Genomic DNA, 20,790 nt, shown 5'->3' with positions numbered 1-20,790 from the left:
GAACCAACTTGTTTAATTAATTGAAACAGCTGTTAAGATTCATTAATTCCATTTCTCATAAGGTTAACATGCGAAACTCCAGAGCCACTGGGGCGGAGCCGATTGGACGGATCACGAAATTGATGGTGTATAAACCTATTCCATGAAATTCTACACGTATGTGCCAAGTTTCGTGGCCATCGGTCCAGCGGTGTCTGAGTTTATCACTGCCAAATATACCAACATCCTCTTTTATACTTATAGATCAAAAGTTAGTCCCAAAAACTTTGGATGCAGATTTTCATTTGGCATCTCAGGAATTTCTATAAAGACTAAATACTACAGTTGATGTTTTATCTTTATTTAGAATTAAATTATTTGCTGTGAGCCAGTTCTCAACGACATTTTACCATTTTAACGACAGTTCTCAATAATCTATTACCGTAGCACTCATGGTAAGACCTGGACCCGGGACCGATTTACTTTTTTGTTTTGAGGTCCCTAGAGACCAAAAACACCATCCGTTCAAATTCATATATATATATATATATATATATATAGTTATATTTATATATGTGTCCGTTAGCGCGATAACTCGAGCAAAAATCATCCGATTTTGATGAAATTTGGTACAAACGTGTAAACCTACATTTATTCAAACGAGTTCGCGAACCAGCATGATCGGACTATGGGAACAGGGGTTTATGGGGGGTTTTATGGGGTAAAAATTGGTTTTTCCAATTTTTTACACTAAAAACTTAAAATTTAGCAATTTCTTTCCAAACCATTTTGTAGAGCTTAAAAAAACAAATAATTTAGTATATTGAAGCGTTATTATGCGCCTAATGGTTACGGAGAAAATTCCAAAAATCTGTAAATTTAAAATTCCCATGTTATTCTTATGGAGAATAAGTAAACTGTTGTAGTTTGCTTGTTTATGAACATATTTTGGTCAAATTTGGAAAATGCATTAATTTTGTACTAAACTATTACATTTTACAAAAAAAAAACACCTTTTTACCCTCCCTGTTGCAGCAAACCTAAGTACTCGTTAAACTAATGTTAATTTAAATCCTAGGGAATGAATGTGATATTTTTAAGGAGAAATTTTAGTGTAAATCCAATCAGGTAAATGGAAATTTGCTTAGTCTGCAGGTTTGCTGCGGCGGGGATATTTTTTATCTTACAAGTATTTATTCTATCCACATATTTAAATATTATTTTCTACTTTTGGTGCGTCTAAAAACGTGGTATTTAAAAATGTGTTTTTTATTTATAAATTATTTTCTACTTTTTAGTTTTCAATGTGTACAAGTATGTTAAATCATAGACAAATAGAATAAAATTCAGAAGCCCATGGAGTGTAGCCCAAGGTAAAAATGAAAATAAATTATTTGATATTGTATTGTCATCTCTTTGTGAGCTATGTCTCAAGTTTCAAGTCTCTAGCTCATCAGGAAGTTAGTTAAAAATCGGGTGCATAATTTGTACCGAACAGACAAGAAAGCGAGCTAATAAAAATGTTTTAAAATGCCACAACATTGTCTATAAGAGCAAATTATGTAATGCTCAGAAATGAAAAGTGAGGAAGCAATAAATATGAAAGCTGTGTCAAAGTGTATGAAATCAGAGGTTGTGGGTCACTGAGAGAACCTTGAAGATGACCTTTTATCAACGTGTGCTCCACTGATAACACACTAGACTGAAATAAATAAGAAATCCTGTCTAGTGATGACTACTATAAACTAGAGTGATATCAATATTATGATTGACCAGTTCAATTTAGTTATTTATTGAAGCATTTTTACAGAATTTTTTGTCTACTTTAAGGTAGGAAAGCTCTAGAAAATGAAAATACTTATAAAGCTTGGGGAAAGTTTAAGAGAACTGATTTAAGATTATTACTGCACAAAGTTCACAGAAAAAAGAATAGTGATAATTTGATCATGAACAAACATAGGACCAATTTAATGAGCCATCAAACAACTTGTGTTTTTTTTTTCTTTTTTGTTGTTTTTTGCCTCCTGATCACAATATAAATTAATTAATCTCCCTCTAAGAGGGCAAACTTTTGTTTGCCAAATTTATCTATAGAGGAAAATAGAGGTTTTGATTCAGTAAGTTAAGTTTGAAGATCTTCCCAAGACTTTAAGTTTAAAAGCAAGCCTTTAAAATAAACTAGCAGTGTTTTAGCAAAATCTGCCATCTACAATTCAAAATAGCAATTCCAGGACCGTTAAATATAGCCCCTGGGCCGTTATGTAGTTGTTTCTAAATGCCTTATTAAGCTAGATGTTTTCAGCCCCCCCCCCCCTTTCCAACTCAATCTCTATCACACCATCAAACCTAATTTATTTTTACTCTGTGGTAGTAAATTTAAGACTTGATCAAGATGGTAGCAACATGATGGACAACATGAGAAAAGTCCAAGGTGCTCATTTGCAAAGTTTTGAGGAATTACTGTGGTCTAGGGCAATAGATTGGTTAGGGGAGTATCGTAGTGGTAGAAGAAATAAGTCGGTGTCCCTAACACAAGTCAGCATCTCAAGGTCCAGTAGGATAAAATAATATAGGCCTAGGCAGTGTACAAGCCGAAAACTGTTTTGGAATAAACTATTGATTTTGTCTACATATACAATATCAACAGACAGCTTAGCTCACCTATAATCAAGGCGATGGGTAGTAGAATCCTCTGCAGACACAGGCAAACTAAGAACCTCCCCATCCTGACTCAGACCTGCAACAGAAATAAAAGAATATAACCAAGAGAAAAATCTAGGAATGCTTTTTACAAATTCAAAAGAAAAGATGTTTACAATTTATTTCCATTTATAGAATTTTGTAATTATAATTTTCAATCACCCCCAACTACTTTTTCTGTCCAGAAGTAGCTACTACTTTTTCTTCTATAATTGTCTTTGGTTTGGGTATACAACACTACTAGGAGTCTACATTTAGCATCCTATTAAGCCTACCTTATTAATTTATTAGGTACCGAGTTTCATCTTTTACTTTCATCTTTTAATGGGTGATTGATGGTATCAAACTTAAAAATTATTGACTTACACATACTTTAGGAACTAGGATCAATTAATTAAAACTTATTTGAACTGCGTTTCATGCATGGTTACAATTAAGTGACCAGATAATGGTTTTACAGTTTAACTTTCACGTAACATTTACATTTTTACATAAAAACAAGAAGGTTGTTGTCCTGCACCTCTGCTATTATTGAAACAGAGGAGAAAACCACAAGTTGTACCTTTGATTAGTGATAGAACTAGACATTCCATCCCTATATGTAAATGTTGACACCAGTGTTTGAATCAAATTGGATGTCCTGTAGTTAAATCGAGCCACCGACAGATTGCGCTGATGTAAATTTACTTATCTAGCCAACTGATTTATGTCAAATAACTTTTTAACCAATCTATTAACTTAATAGGAAAGCATGTTTCTTGAAAACCTTTTTTCTCAGCTCATGTGCATCGCAGGGATCTATGCCTAATGTTAGCAAGATATTTTCCTAGGTAGATGTGCAGAATCCTTTTATAAATTAAAATCGCTCAAAAATAAGCACAAAAAATTAATTTAAAATTTAAAAAAATAATAACATGGGTCTCATGGGTTGCCATGCTGGTGACGAAATAATAGTCCGGCAGATTTGACCCGAACCTGGTTTTGTCCTTTTAAGTTTTTTTTATTGTTGATATGTGATATCTAGGGTATGTAGACCCTAAAACCACCGGGTACTTTTTTGGTACCCTTGGGCAACAGCCGCCATCTTGGAAAATGGCGGGAAACGTAAATTACAGTGTAAGCTTTTACTTAAACCAATGTAATAAAAAACTATTTAAGATGGAACAATGCATGTTATTTTAAAATTATTATTGTTGAATTCCCTGCTCAGAAATACCGTATATTAAATATATATAATTTGTTTTAAGGTCAGTATTACTTTAAAAAGTTTATAATTTATAAAAAAATGATGTCATATTTATTTTTATTTCAATTTTGCGCCTTAATTACTCAAAATATGACTGTAATATATATTATAAAGTTTGAAGAGCTTTAAATTTGGAATCGAATACATCTATGGGATGTTTTGTTGGATCAAGGATAACGCCAGAACAAAGCGTTAGAAAATAATTTTTTTATTGATTTTCAATGAAAAATAAGGATATTTTATATGTTCAATAAAATTGTAAAATCTTTCCTGAGACCATCCGCCACTTCTCTTTGGCTGTTTTTGGTTTTAAAATGTTTGTAAAATTACCAAATTTAATGTTAACTATCAACTGATTATATTTAAGGACTTTAAGGCCGATCATTTCATCTTCACTCCAAAGAAGCAATATTTTTTTCAAAAAGATAAGTTTAAATTTTGACCAAACCAATGAGTTACTATTATTAGAGGTTGTATGTATTGCAATAAAAACACTCAGTAAACAATTGGCATCCATTTGACATGTAGATCACTGAAATCGAACGAGTCGGAGGTGAATTACAAGACTTCAACCAACAAAGATTTTAATGGTTGTATAATTTTCTTTGAAAAAAAGATTGTTACTCGAGAACTGATTATGCGATGTTATGTTTTTTTTTATAAAATACTCAGCAAACTACTGGCTTTCATTTGAGGCATTGGTCATTCAAATCTATCGGGTTTGAAGGGATTTATAGAACTTTAACCAAATAACATTTTAGTTTTTCCAAGATTTGTCTTTAATTAAATATATTATCTCAGGTTATAATTGCGTTATATGAAATGTTATATACTATGAATACTCAGTGAGTTATTGGCTTTAATCCAAGCCATTGACTATTAAAATCGGCTGAGTTGAACATGAGTTGTGGACCCCAAACAATAAAAATTAGATTTTTTTACAATTTATCTTTAGTGATTGTGTCTCAAGTTATTTTTAAGTGATATTGTATGTTGTGGTATGGGATTACTCAGTGAGTTAATGCGGTTCTTTTCAGCTATTATTTATTGCAATCTGACGTGTTTGGGGCGAGTTATAAGCTTAAACGTAAATTAAAAGTTGTTTTTTTTAAACTTTCTTCTGTATTTAAAGACATATTTATCAGCTGCTATGTGTACTATATTATTTGTTCGGGTCTAAAACACTAGGCCAACTTAGAACTTTAATTTGAGACAATTTTCATTTAAATATGTAGAGCTTAAGGTGAGTTGTAGACCTCTAACTAACATTAGGTTTTCAATTTTTAATCACTGTCTTTTATTAAAGATCTATATCTCAAGATCTAAATGAGCTGTGTTATTCATTTTGGTGAAGAAAACTTCAGTAAGCTAAGGGTAAACTCAGATATGAACCTAACCTGGTTTATTCCTATCAAGTTTTGTTTTGTTGCGTTTGATATACACCAGTGAACAGAATTGAAAAATATGTAGTTGCGTGAGCTCAGGCTTACCTTGGACAGTATTTTGTCATTGTGGATATAATACCTGTTTAAATAGAAAAATACAAACTCAAGACGTCAGTGAAGACTACGACAATGTAGAATAATGAGTTAATACCCCCGCTGCAGCAAACCTGACAAATAAGCAAATTTCCATTTGCCTGGATTGATTTTCAATTAATCTATTAAATTCACATTTATGTTAAACGAGTACCTAGGTTTGCTGCTAAAGGGAAACTAATAAAGTGTATTTTTTATTAAAATATTAATAGCTTAGTATAGAATAAATAAATCTGCCAAGTTTGATCAAAATGTATCAAAAAACAAGCCAACTAAAACATTTTACAATATTTTCCATAAGAATAACATGGGATTTTAAATGAACTATTTTTTTAAATTTTATATATATACAAGCTGCTATACCCGTGCTTTGCAACGGGAAGAAAATGTGACCTAGAGAGCTATTAAAGTGGTGCTGATGTGTGTTTTAAAATACAGCAACTCTATGACTTAGTTTAAAAATATAAACTGATTTAAAAGTGTAAACCTACTTACTTTCAAACCTCATCTTTTAATGTTAATAGATCCAAGAGAATATGAAAACTTTAGTACAATATATACTACTCATTAACTGTGGGGTTCCAGACTTTTGCCTAACCCTGTATAAATTACAAATTAATCTTGGAGAAATACTTTACAAAACGTATTATACAACCTTCTTTCTTGAATACCAAACATAACCCTCTTCAATCTATAAAGCGTCACAAACATTTTTTTTTGTAAATAAACAAACACCAGTTCATTGCACTAACCAGCTGTTTTATCAACTAAATTAAATTAAATCATTTAAACTTTGGAAGCATGCCAGGCGTAGCCCTTTGGAAATCAGCCTGTGGGGCAGAGCACTTAGGAAATTCGTCCATATCAATACTTTACGGCAAATCTACACACTCTAAGCTTCATTTTGATGTGCCATATGCCTATATTGTTATTTGGTAAATGGCCTTAACCGTTTACATAAAATTTTATTGTATCACTTTAATAATATAATAGATATATATAAATTTGAGCGAAAGAGTGTTTTTGGCCTCTGGGGACATCAAAATGATGTAAATCGGTCCCGGGCCTAGGTCTTACCATGAGACCTACAGTAATAGCTACTTCCCTATAGAGAAATCGCTAATAGTCACTAAGAAATCGATTTTATTAATTTTGTTAACTTATTGTCTTTTTTCAATGTAACGCTTCAATGTTAACTTCAAAATCGAGTATTAGCCTATTATTACATGCCATAATAATGATGTAAAGAATGTGTCTTGCTAGTAACTTATAGAAGCTCAGGTTTAAATTGGCAAAACTTATATTTTGTTCGCTTATAGGTAACACTAAAACAAGGTCGTATATGATCCGTGTATAATCTGAAGTCTCTTCCGATAAGAAATGATTTCCGTTTTCAAAGGGCTTCGACAATGGCAACGGCTTCTTTTTCAACAGCTGAATACAGCTTCTCAGATTTGTTTAGAGTCCATGAGAAAAAAGCAATTGGCCGATTATCTTGACTCAAAGTTGCTGCCACGGCTATGTCAGATGCGTCAGTCTCCACTACCAGTGGCTCTTGCCCATTCCTAGGAGTAATTACTGAGTTTGCAATGTCAAGTTTGAGGGCTTCAAAATCTGCAACCGCTTCCTGTGACAAAGGAAAAGAATTGACTTGTGTCAGGTTTCTTATTTTATCAGAAAACCGATATATCCATTTTGAATAGTGAGCGAAAAATCCTAGGACTCGCTTTAGTGAAACTTGGTCTTTGGGCACAGGAAGTGACAGTAGAGATTCTAGCCGATCTGGATCGGGTCGAATAGAGTTATGGGAAACTAAATGTCCCAACAAGGTTATTGAAGTCTGGTTGAACTTGCTCTTTTCGTTGTTGATTACAAGTCCATACTTAGTTACATCATCTATAAATGTTATTAGATTCTCATCATGATCCTTTTGATCCTTTCCACATACGGTCAAATCATCCAGATAGGCATTCACTCCATTCAGTTTTTTTTTTTTCTAATGATTTGGTCCATGGTCTTTTGAAAACATGCCACCCTGTTGGTTACGCCAAACGGGATTCTTCTGAATTGAAAAAGACGACCAGCAGCCTCAAAAGCAGTGTACTTCTTCTCTTCGTCAGAAATTGGTATTTGATAGTATGCTTGTTTTAGATTAATGGCACTAAAAACCTTGTTCGTCGCTACAGTGGATACTAGATCATCTATGTTTGGTAAGGGATAGGCGTCTAACAGAGTAAATTTGTTTATCGTTTGTGAATAGTCCACACACAGTCGCTTCTTCCCTTTGTCGTTTGTAACAACCAACACTTGTGCACACCAAGGTGACGAACTAGGTTCAATGATCTCCTCAGTCTGTAGTCTTTCCATTTCTTGTTTTATAAATTGCATATCTTCATCTGAGTAACGTCGTGATTTTGTGGCTATTGGCTTACAATCTGGAGTTAAATTGCAGAATAGTTTGGGTGGTTCAACTATGGCACAGGAGCACACCAACAGAGGAGGTTTCTTACCTCCAAACCAAACCTGTATGTTTGAGTGGAGTTTCATGATAGCATGTCTGATAAGCACGTCAGTACAAAGATCTTCAAAAACAGTCAACTTCAAATTGTTGTAATTGTGATTCAAAAGATTTAGGTCGATTTTAACAAACCCGTGGACGTTTGATTTCATATTAGAAGCAGCTAGTGATACTTGTCCACTTTCATTATACATTTTAATTTTGTTTAACTGAACAAACTTCAAGTTTACAAAGCTTGATGTACTCCCGGTGTCTATTAAGCAATTTGCTTTCAGGCCATTCACTTTAGCTTCAACTGTAGAGTCCTTCAATACAAATGTATTATGTGTTGTTGCTATTTGTGCAGCTGATGTACTAGACGTCTTCTGTTTTACTTTAAAATGTTGAGTTGGATTACTTTTACAGACTCTCGCATAATGCCCTGTCTTGTTACATTTCCCACAAGTTGCTTCTTTGGCTGGACAGCGATCTCTAGAGTGTCTGTCATGCCCACAAAAATAACACTTGCCATCAACATTTTTAACAGCGGAAACAGTCGCTTCTTCCTTTTGTTGTAGTGGGAATTCGTACTGACAAGCTTGCTTTGCCAATTCATTTGTTGCACAAGTTTGCATTCCGTACATAGATTTTGGATGGCTCTCGACTTGAGCTTGAGCCATTTCAAGAGCTCTAGACTGTTCCACTGCTTCAGCTAGGTCTAAAGTTTTATTTTCAAATAGTCTCTGCCGTATGTATGACGAGGCTAAGCCAGATCAGATCCTAAGCCTATCAGATTTTATGCATCTTGATAAAAGCATCACGAATGTAGTGATCCCTGTATTGAATCGCATTAACAGCTTCAAAAACGCAATCTTGGCTCAAAAGTTTCAGTTCCGACACATATTTGTCAATAGTCTCACCTTGTTGCTGTTTTCTAGTCATTAATAAATATCTTGAGAATATTTCATTCTTTTGTTTGATGTAAATTGAGTTAAGAACTCTCAAAGCGTCTTGGTAAGTTTCAGATTCCTTGATAAATCTATAAGTAGTAAAAGATAATCGATTAGTTAGTAGTTTCAGTTTGTCCTTGTCTTCAACGAATTCTGTCATGGTTAGAAAGTCTTCGAATGTTTGTAACCAGTGCGTCCATTCCTCTGAGGCACTTGGAGATTCCGGGTCAATTTGCAATTTGTCTGGTCTAAGGAATTTCTCCATTGTAATGTAGCACTAACTGAGTTTATCAATGAATGAATAAAATTGTTGTAAGAAAGGCTTAGTAAACCAAAAGTATGGCTTTTATTCATTCAAAATTACAACCATTTTTTAGTTAAGAACAAATAGGCCTACAATATTTAAAAACAAATCAAATAATAAATATTATCAGGTGATAATGTTCACATCACCACATGGACACACCAAAATTACAAAAAACACAAACTAGCCTTTATTAATCTTGTAATTTCTCCTTTCAACTCGAAACGACCGGCACTACAATCCTGACGTACACCCCGAACTAGTCTCTAAAACCAACTGACTCTATCGACGCCAGGCTTGCCACTGTCGTACTCCAAAGCTGCAAATTTTTCCCTAAGGGTCGTGACTTCAAATCGAGGGATTTAGGTGTGTCCCCCGATTTGACGTCACGACCCTTAGGGTCATGGTAGGTAGTCAGTTTACAATGAAAACAAAATTATCATATGCTCCTTTTTCTTAACTATTGATGTACCCGGTAATAAAAATATGACATTATGTATTTCGGCATGAATAATTATTCTAAAAACAGCATGAAAGTTGCAAAATGTACCCTAGGGACACGTGACGGTCGTGAGTTTTGAGACTTTAAAAATACGAAAAAAAATACCTAGAACCTATTTAAAGCCAAATAATCGTGTAGGCCTACCATGTGGCCCCCGTCCCAAAAAGTATTAAAACACATAATAATAAACTACATATTCAGTACCGGTACCTTTCTACGAAGTAAAAGGCCAGGGACATAAAAACGTGCATTACAAAATTTTCTCTCATTAACTTAACTTAATTCCTTGTTTATTTATATATACTTAGTGGTCAAAAACTCGACCAATTATATGTAATTTACCCGGGCATTGAATATTGGATAGGCTATTGAAGTAAGTTAGATATTCCACCTATATGGACCAGTTGTCAAACATTTTTTTTATTAAAAACATGTAGTTGTGTGAACCAGTCACAGTAAGCGTCTCTAAAATTATATTAGGCCTATATCTTATTTTTTTGTTGCTGACAAAGTTGATAGGTCATAACAGTTAGTTGCTATAGCCTATAACTTAGGCCTAGCTTTTAATAAGTCATTCTATAAGTTTGACTTGGTAAAAATCACTGTGACGTATTCGAGAGAAATTAGTCATTTAGATCAACGCAATCTGTTGGTGGCCCACATTAACTACGACAAACTTGATTAGGCCTAAAACTGGCGACAACTTTAACATGGGGATGGAATGTCTATTGCAAGCCAAAGGTACAGGCTATTTTCACCCCACGCTGTAAATAAAAAATGTGATTGTAATTTCTTCTATTTGTTTTGATTTTCTGTTTATATATCGTTGTTATTTTGTCACCTCAGCATGGCAACCCATAAACCCCATGTAAATCTTTTTTAAATTTCAAATTCATTTTTTGTGCTTATATTTGCGCCTATTTTAATTTTTAAAGAGATTCTGCAATATCTTTTGAACAGTATGCGTAGAGTTTCCCTGCGATGCACACGAGCTTAAAATAAAGGTTTTAAAGAAACATGCTTGCCCATTAATATAATATAGGCTAGATGATGATATTTCTTTACCAAAGACTGAATACAAGATGTAGGCCTATATACAAACAATTATTGACTTGTATTGTTGGCCCTACCTATGACACATGTAAAAGACGAATAAATGTCTTACCTATGTCTTATGTGGAATAGATTTCGCTGAATACAACATTAAAACACTATAATATACATATTAGGCCTACTTACGGTATACATTGTACAAAAGAAACTACGGTAGGCTAACTAGGCTGTGACGAAATATGAATTTTGGGGGGGTCTCTCACATAACTTCTAACTTAGGGGCTCTTCACTCAGCTCTTCCAGCGAGTAAAGTGGCCTTTTTAACAGGCCGTTTTAAAGATATTGTGGTCATTTTCTGCACTTTTTTTCTTGCACCTTTCATTTCCTCTTTTATTAGGGTGTTAAAAAGCCTTAAGATATGGCACTTTGGGGATTAACTCTTTTAAATTATCTCCTGGCATATCGAGGTGTAGGGCTTGCTGAGTGCAATATCTCTTTAAACTTTTAAAGTGAAGTTCTATTTTGACAAGCAGATGGACATTCTCTTTCAGTAAGTTAGTGTAAGGATGTTCAACACATAAGTTAAACTGGCTAAAAACATGGTAGGGCCTAGTCTAAGTTAATGCAAGTTATTAACACAAGGTAGGCCAAACTTTTGCTGTGTAGTAAGTACCAGTAGGCCCTACGGTATTTGATGAATTATTATAGAATAAGTTAGCTAACCTACACCTAAAAAAATAAGGTAATTATTCCGTATAGGTGCCTCCAAACGAATTTTTAATTTTGATATCTTACTTTATATAGTTTTTTACCTCCTGAATCCAAATATAACATTATTTTTCACAGCTGATGAATATTTCTCAAGGTATCGCCATAATAATATACAACATACAATAAACAAGGTAGGATGGATGACATTTACAGTACAAGTGGAATGAACTATGGGTTAAGTAAGCCAACAGCTGATTGTTTTCAATCATAGTCAAGCAAATGGAAGTGACAACTTTAGTTAGCTAACTCTGATTCTGCAATACAGTAGAACCCCTCATATCCAGCCACCACGGGACCAAGCCCCTGGCCGGATAACGATTTGGCCGGATAAACCAACCTACTATGAAAATGACCATTGATCTAATAATATTATTTAATCAATATATGCAGTCAAAAGTATCATTCAAGTCTGTTCTGGGATTATTTTTAGAAGAATAAACATGTTTATAACTTAAAAAGAAAAACAAATTATTTGTAAGCTAAAGTCGTTAAGTAATGATAGTATACAAATACTATGATTCCAGGTAGGCCTACAAAAAATATTAAACAATAATGGAGGTAAAATGACAATGAATTGGACCGACTTGGAAGATCATTAGGACTTAAATGGTACATGCATTTATAAGTTACTCAACTTTCTTATCCACTTTGTGAAATACAAAAATTAATGTACCGGTACAGTACTGTACTGTAACCCCACTTTGGAAAATAATCAACCAACTGTTCAGAGGTTAGTCCTACTAGCTCAACTGAGTATAGTGACACAGAAAATAAATTATAAACAAACAGATAAATAGTGAGAACAATTCATTTTATGACTTTAGTAAACGCAAAGTGCTTGCATATAAACCTCTGTAAGATGTGAGAAACACATTTTCTTATTGGCTTCCTGGAAGGGGCCGGATAAACAGAGGACCGGTAAAACCAAGGCCGGATATGAGGGGCTCTACTGTATGAAAATCACCTGATTACGTTACACTTTTCACTTTCTAAGACCAATAAGTTAATGTATTGTTGTTACCAGTATTTTATCCTTATTAAGTTAATGATTTATTGATTTATATTCCGCCGTTTGGAAATTACATAATAAAATGGTGCTATTCTAACATAACCTAACCTAACCAAACCTCTAGAATGTAAGCAAACTCCTTTTGATGTCAGAAAAGGCATGTCAGGATGATAGGTCGTGCTTTATGTGGATTGGTGACTGCATTAAGTCCTTGAAGGTAGGTTAGATTAGGTTAAGTTAAAGTTTAGGGTACAATGTATCAAGTTGTTAGTTTATGTCGCCTGCAGACTGTTTTTGTAAAATTAAAATCCAGAAAAAACACTTCAAATTACTATTTCAAAAATGCAAGCATTTTGGAAAAAATAATATTTAAAGTATTTTTCTCAGGATTTTAATTTTACAAAAACAGTCTGCAGGCAACATAAAATAACTTGATACACTATAACCTAAACTTTACCTTCCTAATCCAACCTAACTTCAAAACACTTAAAAGGCTAAGGTAATGCAGTCACCAATTCACATGCAGCACGACCCTGACATGCCTAAATAAAAACTACATGTAATTAGTCTACCAGTCCATCTATATCTCCATAATGTGACGAAATTCCTATATAGAAAACATTATTGACTACAGAATCACTTGAAATGTTATCCATCCTACCTTGTTTATTGTAATGTTGTATGTTTTTACGGCGATATCTTGAGAAATATTCATCAGCGGTGAAAAATAATGGTAGCCTATATTTGGATTCAGGAGATAAAAAACTATAAAGTAAGATATCAAAATTAAAAATTTGTTTGGAGGCACCTATACGGAGTAAATACCAAGGCTGCACTTTACTTGACGTCCTACACTCATTCGAATGAAAATATCGATCGATATATCGATTGCTTCATTCGATATATCGTTTGGTTAGTTAGGTAAGGTTAACCTAACCTAACTAACCAAACGATATATCGAATGAAACAATCGAATGAAAATATCGAATCGGAAAAAACAATCGAATTAGTGTAGGACGTCAAGTAAAGTGCAGCCAATACCAAAAATAATTCTCAAAAAATAAAACTAAGTCACTTTAAAGCTGCTGCATTCTTTGATAGAATCTATAGAAAGATTTTGAACATAGTGTGTACGCTTTTTGTACGGGTACCTAATAGGCCTAGCCTAGATATATTTCTTAACAACATTCGTAATTTAGTAACTTATAAAACTTAAAGTTACTGTACTATGCGATTTTCATTTGGGGTTTATGCTTGCCTATGCTTAATCATAGACTGGCCTAAGTTAGAGAAAACTGAACTTAGTCTAAATATATGATTTAAACTATGAAAAGAATTCAAATCCAACAAATAATGAGCTTATTCTAAAAAACTCTGAGTAGGCTACTTAACTAACCTGTTTGCAAAAGTATGTACCGCTCTGACTATTTCAAATCCAAAAACGTGCACATAATGTAAACACAAGCCTAACCTTTTTCCAAATCATCGCTGGTAAAGGTTAGAGTTTGTAACACTACACTCAAACATAACAACTAAAATTTGAAATTCACTGTATCAACGTGCAGCAAAGTACATTATGAACAAAATTAGATATTCAGTTAATAACGAGGTAATTTAACACAAGGAGTGCACTATAAAAACACATTACACAACGACAACGATTGACAGTTCTACCATTCTCGTGGCTCTACCAAAACAAACACAAACCGACAATCGGCAGTGTATGCCGAAAAAAAAAAAAAAAAAATTGACGCAGTTTATCCAGCTATGCTGGTCAACAACGCAGCTTTGGTAATAAGGTAATAAGGTAATAATAAGGAGAGGAGAGAAGAGCACGAGAGACGACTGGACTGAGTCGACTCGACTGACTGACTCTGACTCTGCTGACTGGACTGAAGAAAGAGTGAGTGAAGGACGAGCACAAGACGAAACAACAGCTGACTACAGCTGAGAGCGAGCTGCCAGCTGGAGCTGACACTGACACTGACAGCCAGCCAGACAGCGACCAGGGACCAGTGTTGCCACTCGTTGCCAGACCTAATTCCCGATTTTACTCGCATACACGTAATGAAATCCCCGGGTTTACCCCGGTCATTCGGTAGTAATCGCCGAAAAATATCCTAAACCGGTAAATGTATTCTAAAATTTATGAAAATCACCTTTCTTAGATTTTAGCGAATTTCGCCTATAGGGAAGTAGCTATTACCGTAGGTGGCACGGTAAGACCTAGACCCGGGACCGATTTACTTTTTCATTTTGATGTCCCCAGAGGCCAAAAACACCATTCGTTCAAATTTTTATATATGTATATATATATATATATATATATTAAATATTTAAGTAAATAAGTACAACTGAGAACCCTGAATATTATATTTTATAAAAAGAAGTGACATGTTTCGGACACATATATATATATATATATATATACGTCCATGAACGCGATAACTTGAGTTATTTTTGTCCGATTTTGATGAAATTTGGTTTAAAAGTGTAAAAGCGGGATAAACTTGAATGAGTTCGCGAACCAGCACGATCGGACCATGGGAACGGGGCTTTACGGGGGGTTTTATGGGGTAAAAATTGGATTTTCTCACTTTTGACCCTCAAAACATAAAATTTCCCGATTTCTCTTTAAACCTTTTTAAAGAGCTTAAAAAAACAAATAATTTAGTATATAAAAGTATTTTTGTTCGATTATTAGTAACGGAGAAAATTTAAAAAAATTGTAAATTTAAAATTCCCAGGTTATTCTTAGGGAGAAACACTGCCTATGTTAAACAGAAATGTTAATTACACATTTGCAAATAACTTTAATACTCCTCTTTGTGGGGATGTTGAATCAAATCCCGGACCATGGTAAGACCCTAATTCTGATTGTTCAACAGTTAGAGGGGCAAGACCTGACACTCCAAGCACATCCAGCGGTTTATATAAGACAACGATGGGCAGAGACGAGAGATACATGAGACCTTGTTTTAAGTGGCAAGGTGACGACAGCAGTTTTTTGAGTGAGTCACAGTGCCATGAAGAAGATGTGCTTTTATCAGAAGTGCATGTGACACCGGAATTTACAGATGCTACGTCAGAAATGTCTCAATCATCTGTCGAACCTTATACTTTGCCTCTGTTTGACATAGATAGATATGATTTTTGTCCCAATTGTGAAAAGAAATACACTAAAAGAGCCTTTAAAATTCATAGTAAAAATTGTAAAGGGACTGGTAGAGCTGAAGATTATTTACCAAATACTGACAATAGTGACAATCCACACAATGATAACGCAATTAAAATGAAAAAGAATAAGAGAAGCTGTTTAATCAACAAACCAATTCCACCTAAAACACCTTGTCCTCTAACAAATTCTGAAACATTATATCAACCAAAGCTTTTACAGTTGGATAACTTGAGTGAATGTAAAATTTTAGTAGAATCTTTCAACATAAACAATTCTATAGAAGAACGTCAAATTACCTCAGATTGGAAGTCTCGTTGGGAAAAAATCATACACCTCAATACGACCTACCATGTGGCTCTATAGGTGACGGATTTGTGAAAATGTTAGCTGAAGAAATTTTACTTTTAGCCAATGGTCAAGAATGTTCCGAGCGATTCATATGTTTCATTGCTGTGATATTACAAAAAGAAAAGATGGTAAGACAGGCAAAAGATATTAGAAAATTATTGAAAGAAGACTTGATAAGTGGAATAATAGATGTTATGATGAATTAATAGATGAAGCAATTCGTTGTAATAGGTCCCTAAAATCAAAGAATAAAGCCGAATACAAAGATAATGAAGAGTTCATTAAAACAAAATCCAATATATTGGTTCAAAGAGGAAAAATAAAAGAAGCATCTCGGATTATTAATCAAGACAATAAAGGAGGCATATTAAGTCCTGATACTATAATAGATGGTGATAGACGCACTGTATTTGATATATTGAAAGAAAAACATCCAAATGGCACAATGCCTCATCCGGAATTGCTAAAACTACCCAGCCACATGAAAGAAATACCTAGATTGGAGTCAGTTGAAATCACAGCTGAACATGTAGAAAAAGTTGCATGGGAGTGGAGGGCCAGGCGGGAGTTCTTCTGAACAATGGACAGATTTTTTACTAAGGCATGGTAGAAAAAGTGCTTTCTTAAGAGCGTCAATTGCTGAATTAGCAATGAAGTTAAACGAAGAAATCATACCTTGGTCAAAAATACAAGCTCTTATGGCTAATCGGTTGGTTGCAATCGACAAATGCCCTGGTGTTAGACCGGTGGGTATAGGAGAAGTTCTCCGACGTATCTTAGCAAAATGCATAATTCTTGCAACTGGTGATGAAGTTATTGACATATGTGGCACTGATCAACTCTGTGTAGGATTAAAAGCAGGAATAGAAGGTGCAATACATTTCATGAGAGACCAATATGAAGACAAACGTCAAACTGAAGAAGACAGCTGCATGATAATGGTTGATGCTGACAATGCCTTCAACAGGATAAACAGAGTTCATGCGTTATGGCAGGCAAGAATTAAATGGCCAAGGGCTGCACGATTCATTTTCAACACATACCAGAGTAAGGCTCCACTAATTATGCCAGGAAGTAACAAACAACTGTATAGCATGGAAGGCGTTACTCAGGGAGACCCATTATATCTATGATATTGTATGGATTAGCCACTTTGCCGTTAATTTATGAATTAAAAACCATCCCAGATACAAACCAAGTATGGTATGCGGATGACTCATCATGTCAAGGAAAACTTTATAATGTGATGAAATGGTGGGAGAAATTACAAGAAATTGGGCCTAAATATGGATACTACCCACAAGCTCACAAAACCCGTTTGATTGTAGGATCTGAACCATCAACATTAGACCTAGCCAACATATCAGGATTACAGATTGTTACTGGGAGTAGTTTTTTAGGAGGATTTATTGGATGTGACAAAACAGAAAAGGATTTCTTTATTAAAAAGAAGGTAGAAAAGTGGAATAGTCATTTGGTAAGTCTGGCGAATGTTGCTGAAAAATATCCACAATCTGCACATATTGTTGCCACAAAATCCATACAAGCCGAATGGAATTTTTTTCAAAGAGTTGTTGAAAGTGAAGACATTAATTTTTATCTGATAAAAAACTCAATAGAACAAAACCTATTTCCTGCTTTATTTGGCTGTCATCTAAACCAAGATGAACAAAAAATATTACATCTGCAAGTAAAAAATGGAGGAATTGGTTTAGTTGATCCTACCGCTCAGGGAAAAGCATTGTTCCGAGCTTCAAATAAATGTTGTAAATTCATCATAGACTCTCTAAAAACTAAGAGGAAAATAAGCATGCAAGAACATGAAGAACATTTGGTTATCTCAAAAAAGGACTTGAAAGAGGAGAGAAGATTAGAAGAAGAAAACATTTTGAAATCGACAATTCAAAATCTTCCTCTAAAACAACAAAAAACTATCTTGCGAGGAGCAAATACTAAAGCGAAACATAGTGGATGGCTGTCATGTATTCCATTAAAAAAACTTAATTTAGATCTTTCTCCACTGGAGTTCAGAGATGCTCTTGCACTAAGATATGGCAAAAATCCAATACACCTCCCCTCTTCATGTGATGGCTGTGGCAAAAACTTCAGTATGGAACATGCCCTTAACTGTCGCACAGGTGGGTTGATAATAAGAAGACATAATGAGGTAAGGGATACTCTTGGAAGCTTGATGGAGCTAGCATGGGGAAACTGTGTTCGAGAACAAATGATCTCTGAGCAAGGGTCATTGGATGCTGCAGCACTAAAAGCAGACTTGGCTTGTGGGTGTATGGGAGGTTCAGACGGAAGCATTATTCAATGTACGTGTCGTTGACACTGATGCTCCATCGTACTTGAACCTCCCATACGAAAAAGTTCTGGAGAATGCAGAAAGAGAGAAGAAGAGAAAATATTTAACAGTAACAGACACAAGAAATGCTTCTTTCACCCCACTAGTCACGTCTGTGGACGGAATGCTAGGCAAAGAATTTCAGACCTTGCTCAGAGCAATGGCAGAACGCCTCACAGAAAAATGGAAGAAACCTTACAGTTTAGTGATAAACTGGATAAGGGTGAAAACCATCTGTGCGACGTTAAGGGCCAGCAGCATGTGTCTAAGGAGGACAAGAAAGAAGTGGAGGACACTTAGAGAGTTCGAAGATGGGGCTGGAGTACCAGCTTTTTATTAATCTAAGTAGAAAAAGTGTTATTATTTTTCCATGTCAAAAAATGTAAATGAAGATTGCTTGTTTTGTTTCTTAGGGAGAATTGTAATAAAAATGAAATTGATTACCTGATCAGAACAAGCAGGCTTTAATTTACTTAGGAATGATACTAACATGTTAGAGGATTGTGTACAAAACAGTCAATTAACAAAAACATAAATAACCCAGACAGCACACTTTCTCCTCAGGACATCCCACGGATATTGCGACAGGATATGCAAGATATCCCATAGTGGTCCTATGGTCAACTTGGGATATCACAGAATATCCACAGGAATGCGTAATGTCCCCGCCCGGGGATGTCCTACGGATAAGCTCACACGCATATCCGTGGGACATCCGAGGTCATCCCATGGTAGTCCTCAGGACATTCTCAGGACATATGGGACTACTATGGGATGTCCCTGGGATAAAGTTTGGTCTGGGCCTGAACATAAAAAACACAAAATAATATAGATTTAGTATGAAAAGCTTAATTATAAGTTTAGTAAATTGATTAAATAGTTAATAAACACAAATTTTGAAGAAAAAAACGAGAAAAAAGTTTTTGGCCCAGACGGGTTTTGAACCTGGTACCTTCGCCTTGTGAGCCTCTTACCTTACCTCCTGAGCTATTAGCGCTTGTTGATTATGGGTGTTTTCAAGTGGTTAAAGAGTAGCCGACAGTTGCAATGGTCACAATACTTAAAATATTTTTGATACTACAGTATAGGCTATACTGTATATGATTCTGTTAATCTGTTTAGGCCTCAAGTAGTTGAATTGTTTTTCTGGTAGTTGGAGAGGATACTGGTATTTGAATATAGATGATTTAATCACCATTAGATTAGCACTGTAATAATGGATTGTTATATGATTAAAATTAGTTTTTTGTTGTTTTATTAATTTAAAGTTAGAATTAAATTCACATTTCACACAACTATGATAGAACTCTAGCTTTCCTGAACTCAGTGGTAGTAATATGTCAGTAAAGTAAAGTCAACTCTTGCTAGCCATAGTATTAACAAGACATATTTTCAATCTGGGAAACCTTAAACTTTTAAAATAAATTATAAAACCTCAACATCTTAATGCGTGGGAATCTTATTTTTAGAAAAAAAACAGACCAAAATTAATTGTTAAATAATGAAGACGGCCCAATTATAAATTCGGAATTACTGAAAATAATTACATCAAGAACAACACTGTAACATATCCAAAATTCAAAAGATTAATTTTTCTAATATTATTTTTTATTTTTCCAATATCCTTTAAATCATCTGTTTTAACTTTGTTTAAAATTAATTTATTAAGTAAATATTTACTTTCTGTACTAGTGTAAACACAGCCTGAAGATGGAGACCAAGTTTCTGAAAGCACTAGTGAAAAAAACAAATTATTATATATTGGCCTTGTTGAACATTTAAATTTAGATATACTGTACATTTCATCAGTGGTAGTATTTTTTTTCTTCAGTTTGTTACCGGGACATTACAGGATATCCAGTGGATTTTTTACATGTCCCGGGATGTCATGGGACATTCTGGGATATCCTATGGCATTCGTACATATCCCGGGACTTTACAGGATATCCTGAGGTTAACTTACAAATCCCGGGACATTACGGTATATTGTAGGATATCCTGTGGATTTCGTACTCGTCCCGGGATTTTGCGGGATATCCTGAGGATAGCGCACATATCCCGAGACATTCTCAGGACATATGGGACTACTATGGGATGTCCCTGGGATAAAGTGTGCTGTCTGGGAACATATGATTTTACAAATTATACATAAAGTAAAGAAGGAAAGCAGAGTATCAAATATTACAACATTCTTCCCTCCTTAGGAATGAAAGTAGTCTTTCAAATAGACAGGAAGCTTCCGAGGTCTATTGCTTCTTCTAATTGGCTCGTTGGTATTTTTTAAACTATTATCTCTACTATTGGATTCGGATAGTTGGACAGTAGGGCCAGAATCTTGTAAAATAGGAGCATCAGAAGTAGTTTC

The 20,790-nt window shown here is 34.6% G+C and overlaps 2 protein-coding genes across 12 annotated transcripts in view; both read right to left on the bottom strand.

The window, feature by feature from the left end:
* LOC129000065 (piezo-type mechanosensitive ion channel component) overlaps window positions 1–14,242 on the bottom strand; it is a 213,208-nt gene extending 198,966 nt beyond the window's left edge. For 10 of the 11 annotated variants that reach the window (XM_054426932.1, XM_054426925.1, XM_054426928.1 and 7 more), the window contains exons 1-2: window positions 13,946–14,242; window positions 2,641–2,716 (exon numbers count right to left, since the gene is read on the bottom strand). In XM_054426932.1, coding sequence (XP_054282907.1) covers window positions 2,641–2,704 — 64 coding nt within the window. In that variant the 5' untranslated portion in view covers window positions 2,705–2,716; window positions 13,946–14,242. The remainder of the gene's footprint in view (window positions 1–2,640; window positions 2,717–13,945) is intronic. The other variant, XM_054426927.1, reaches the window with a different exon arrangement.
* On the bottom strand, window positions 6,857–8,640 carry LOC129000532 (uncharacterized protein K02A2.6-like). Its single transcript, XM_054427494.1, has 2 exons — window positions 7,510–8,640; window positions 6,857–7,090 (listed from the first exon to the last, which is right to left on the bottom strand). Exons 1-2 carry the CDS (start codon window positions 8,638–8,640, stop codon window positions 6,857–6,859), a joined length of 1,365 nt encoding a protein of 454 aa, XP_054283469.1.
* Window positions 14,243–20,790: the final 6,548 nt, after the last annotated feature.

The sequence above is a fragment of the Macrosteles quadrilineatus genome, unplaced genomic scaffold (assembly GCF_028750875.1).
Source record: "Macrosteles quadrilineatus isolate MER2022 unplaced genomic scaffold, UCM_ALF_1.0 Scaffold_8__2_contigs__length_117827958, whole genome shotgun sequence".
NCBI classification, from domain to species: Eukaryota; Metazoa; Arthropoda; class Insecta; order Hemiptera; family Cicadellidae; genus Macrosteles; species Macrosteles quadrilineatus.
This window is presented reverse-complemented; position numbering and strand designations above follow the sequence as displayed.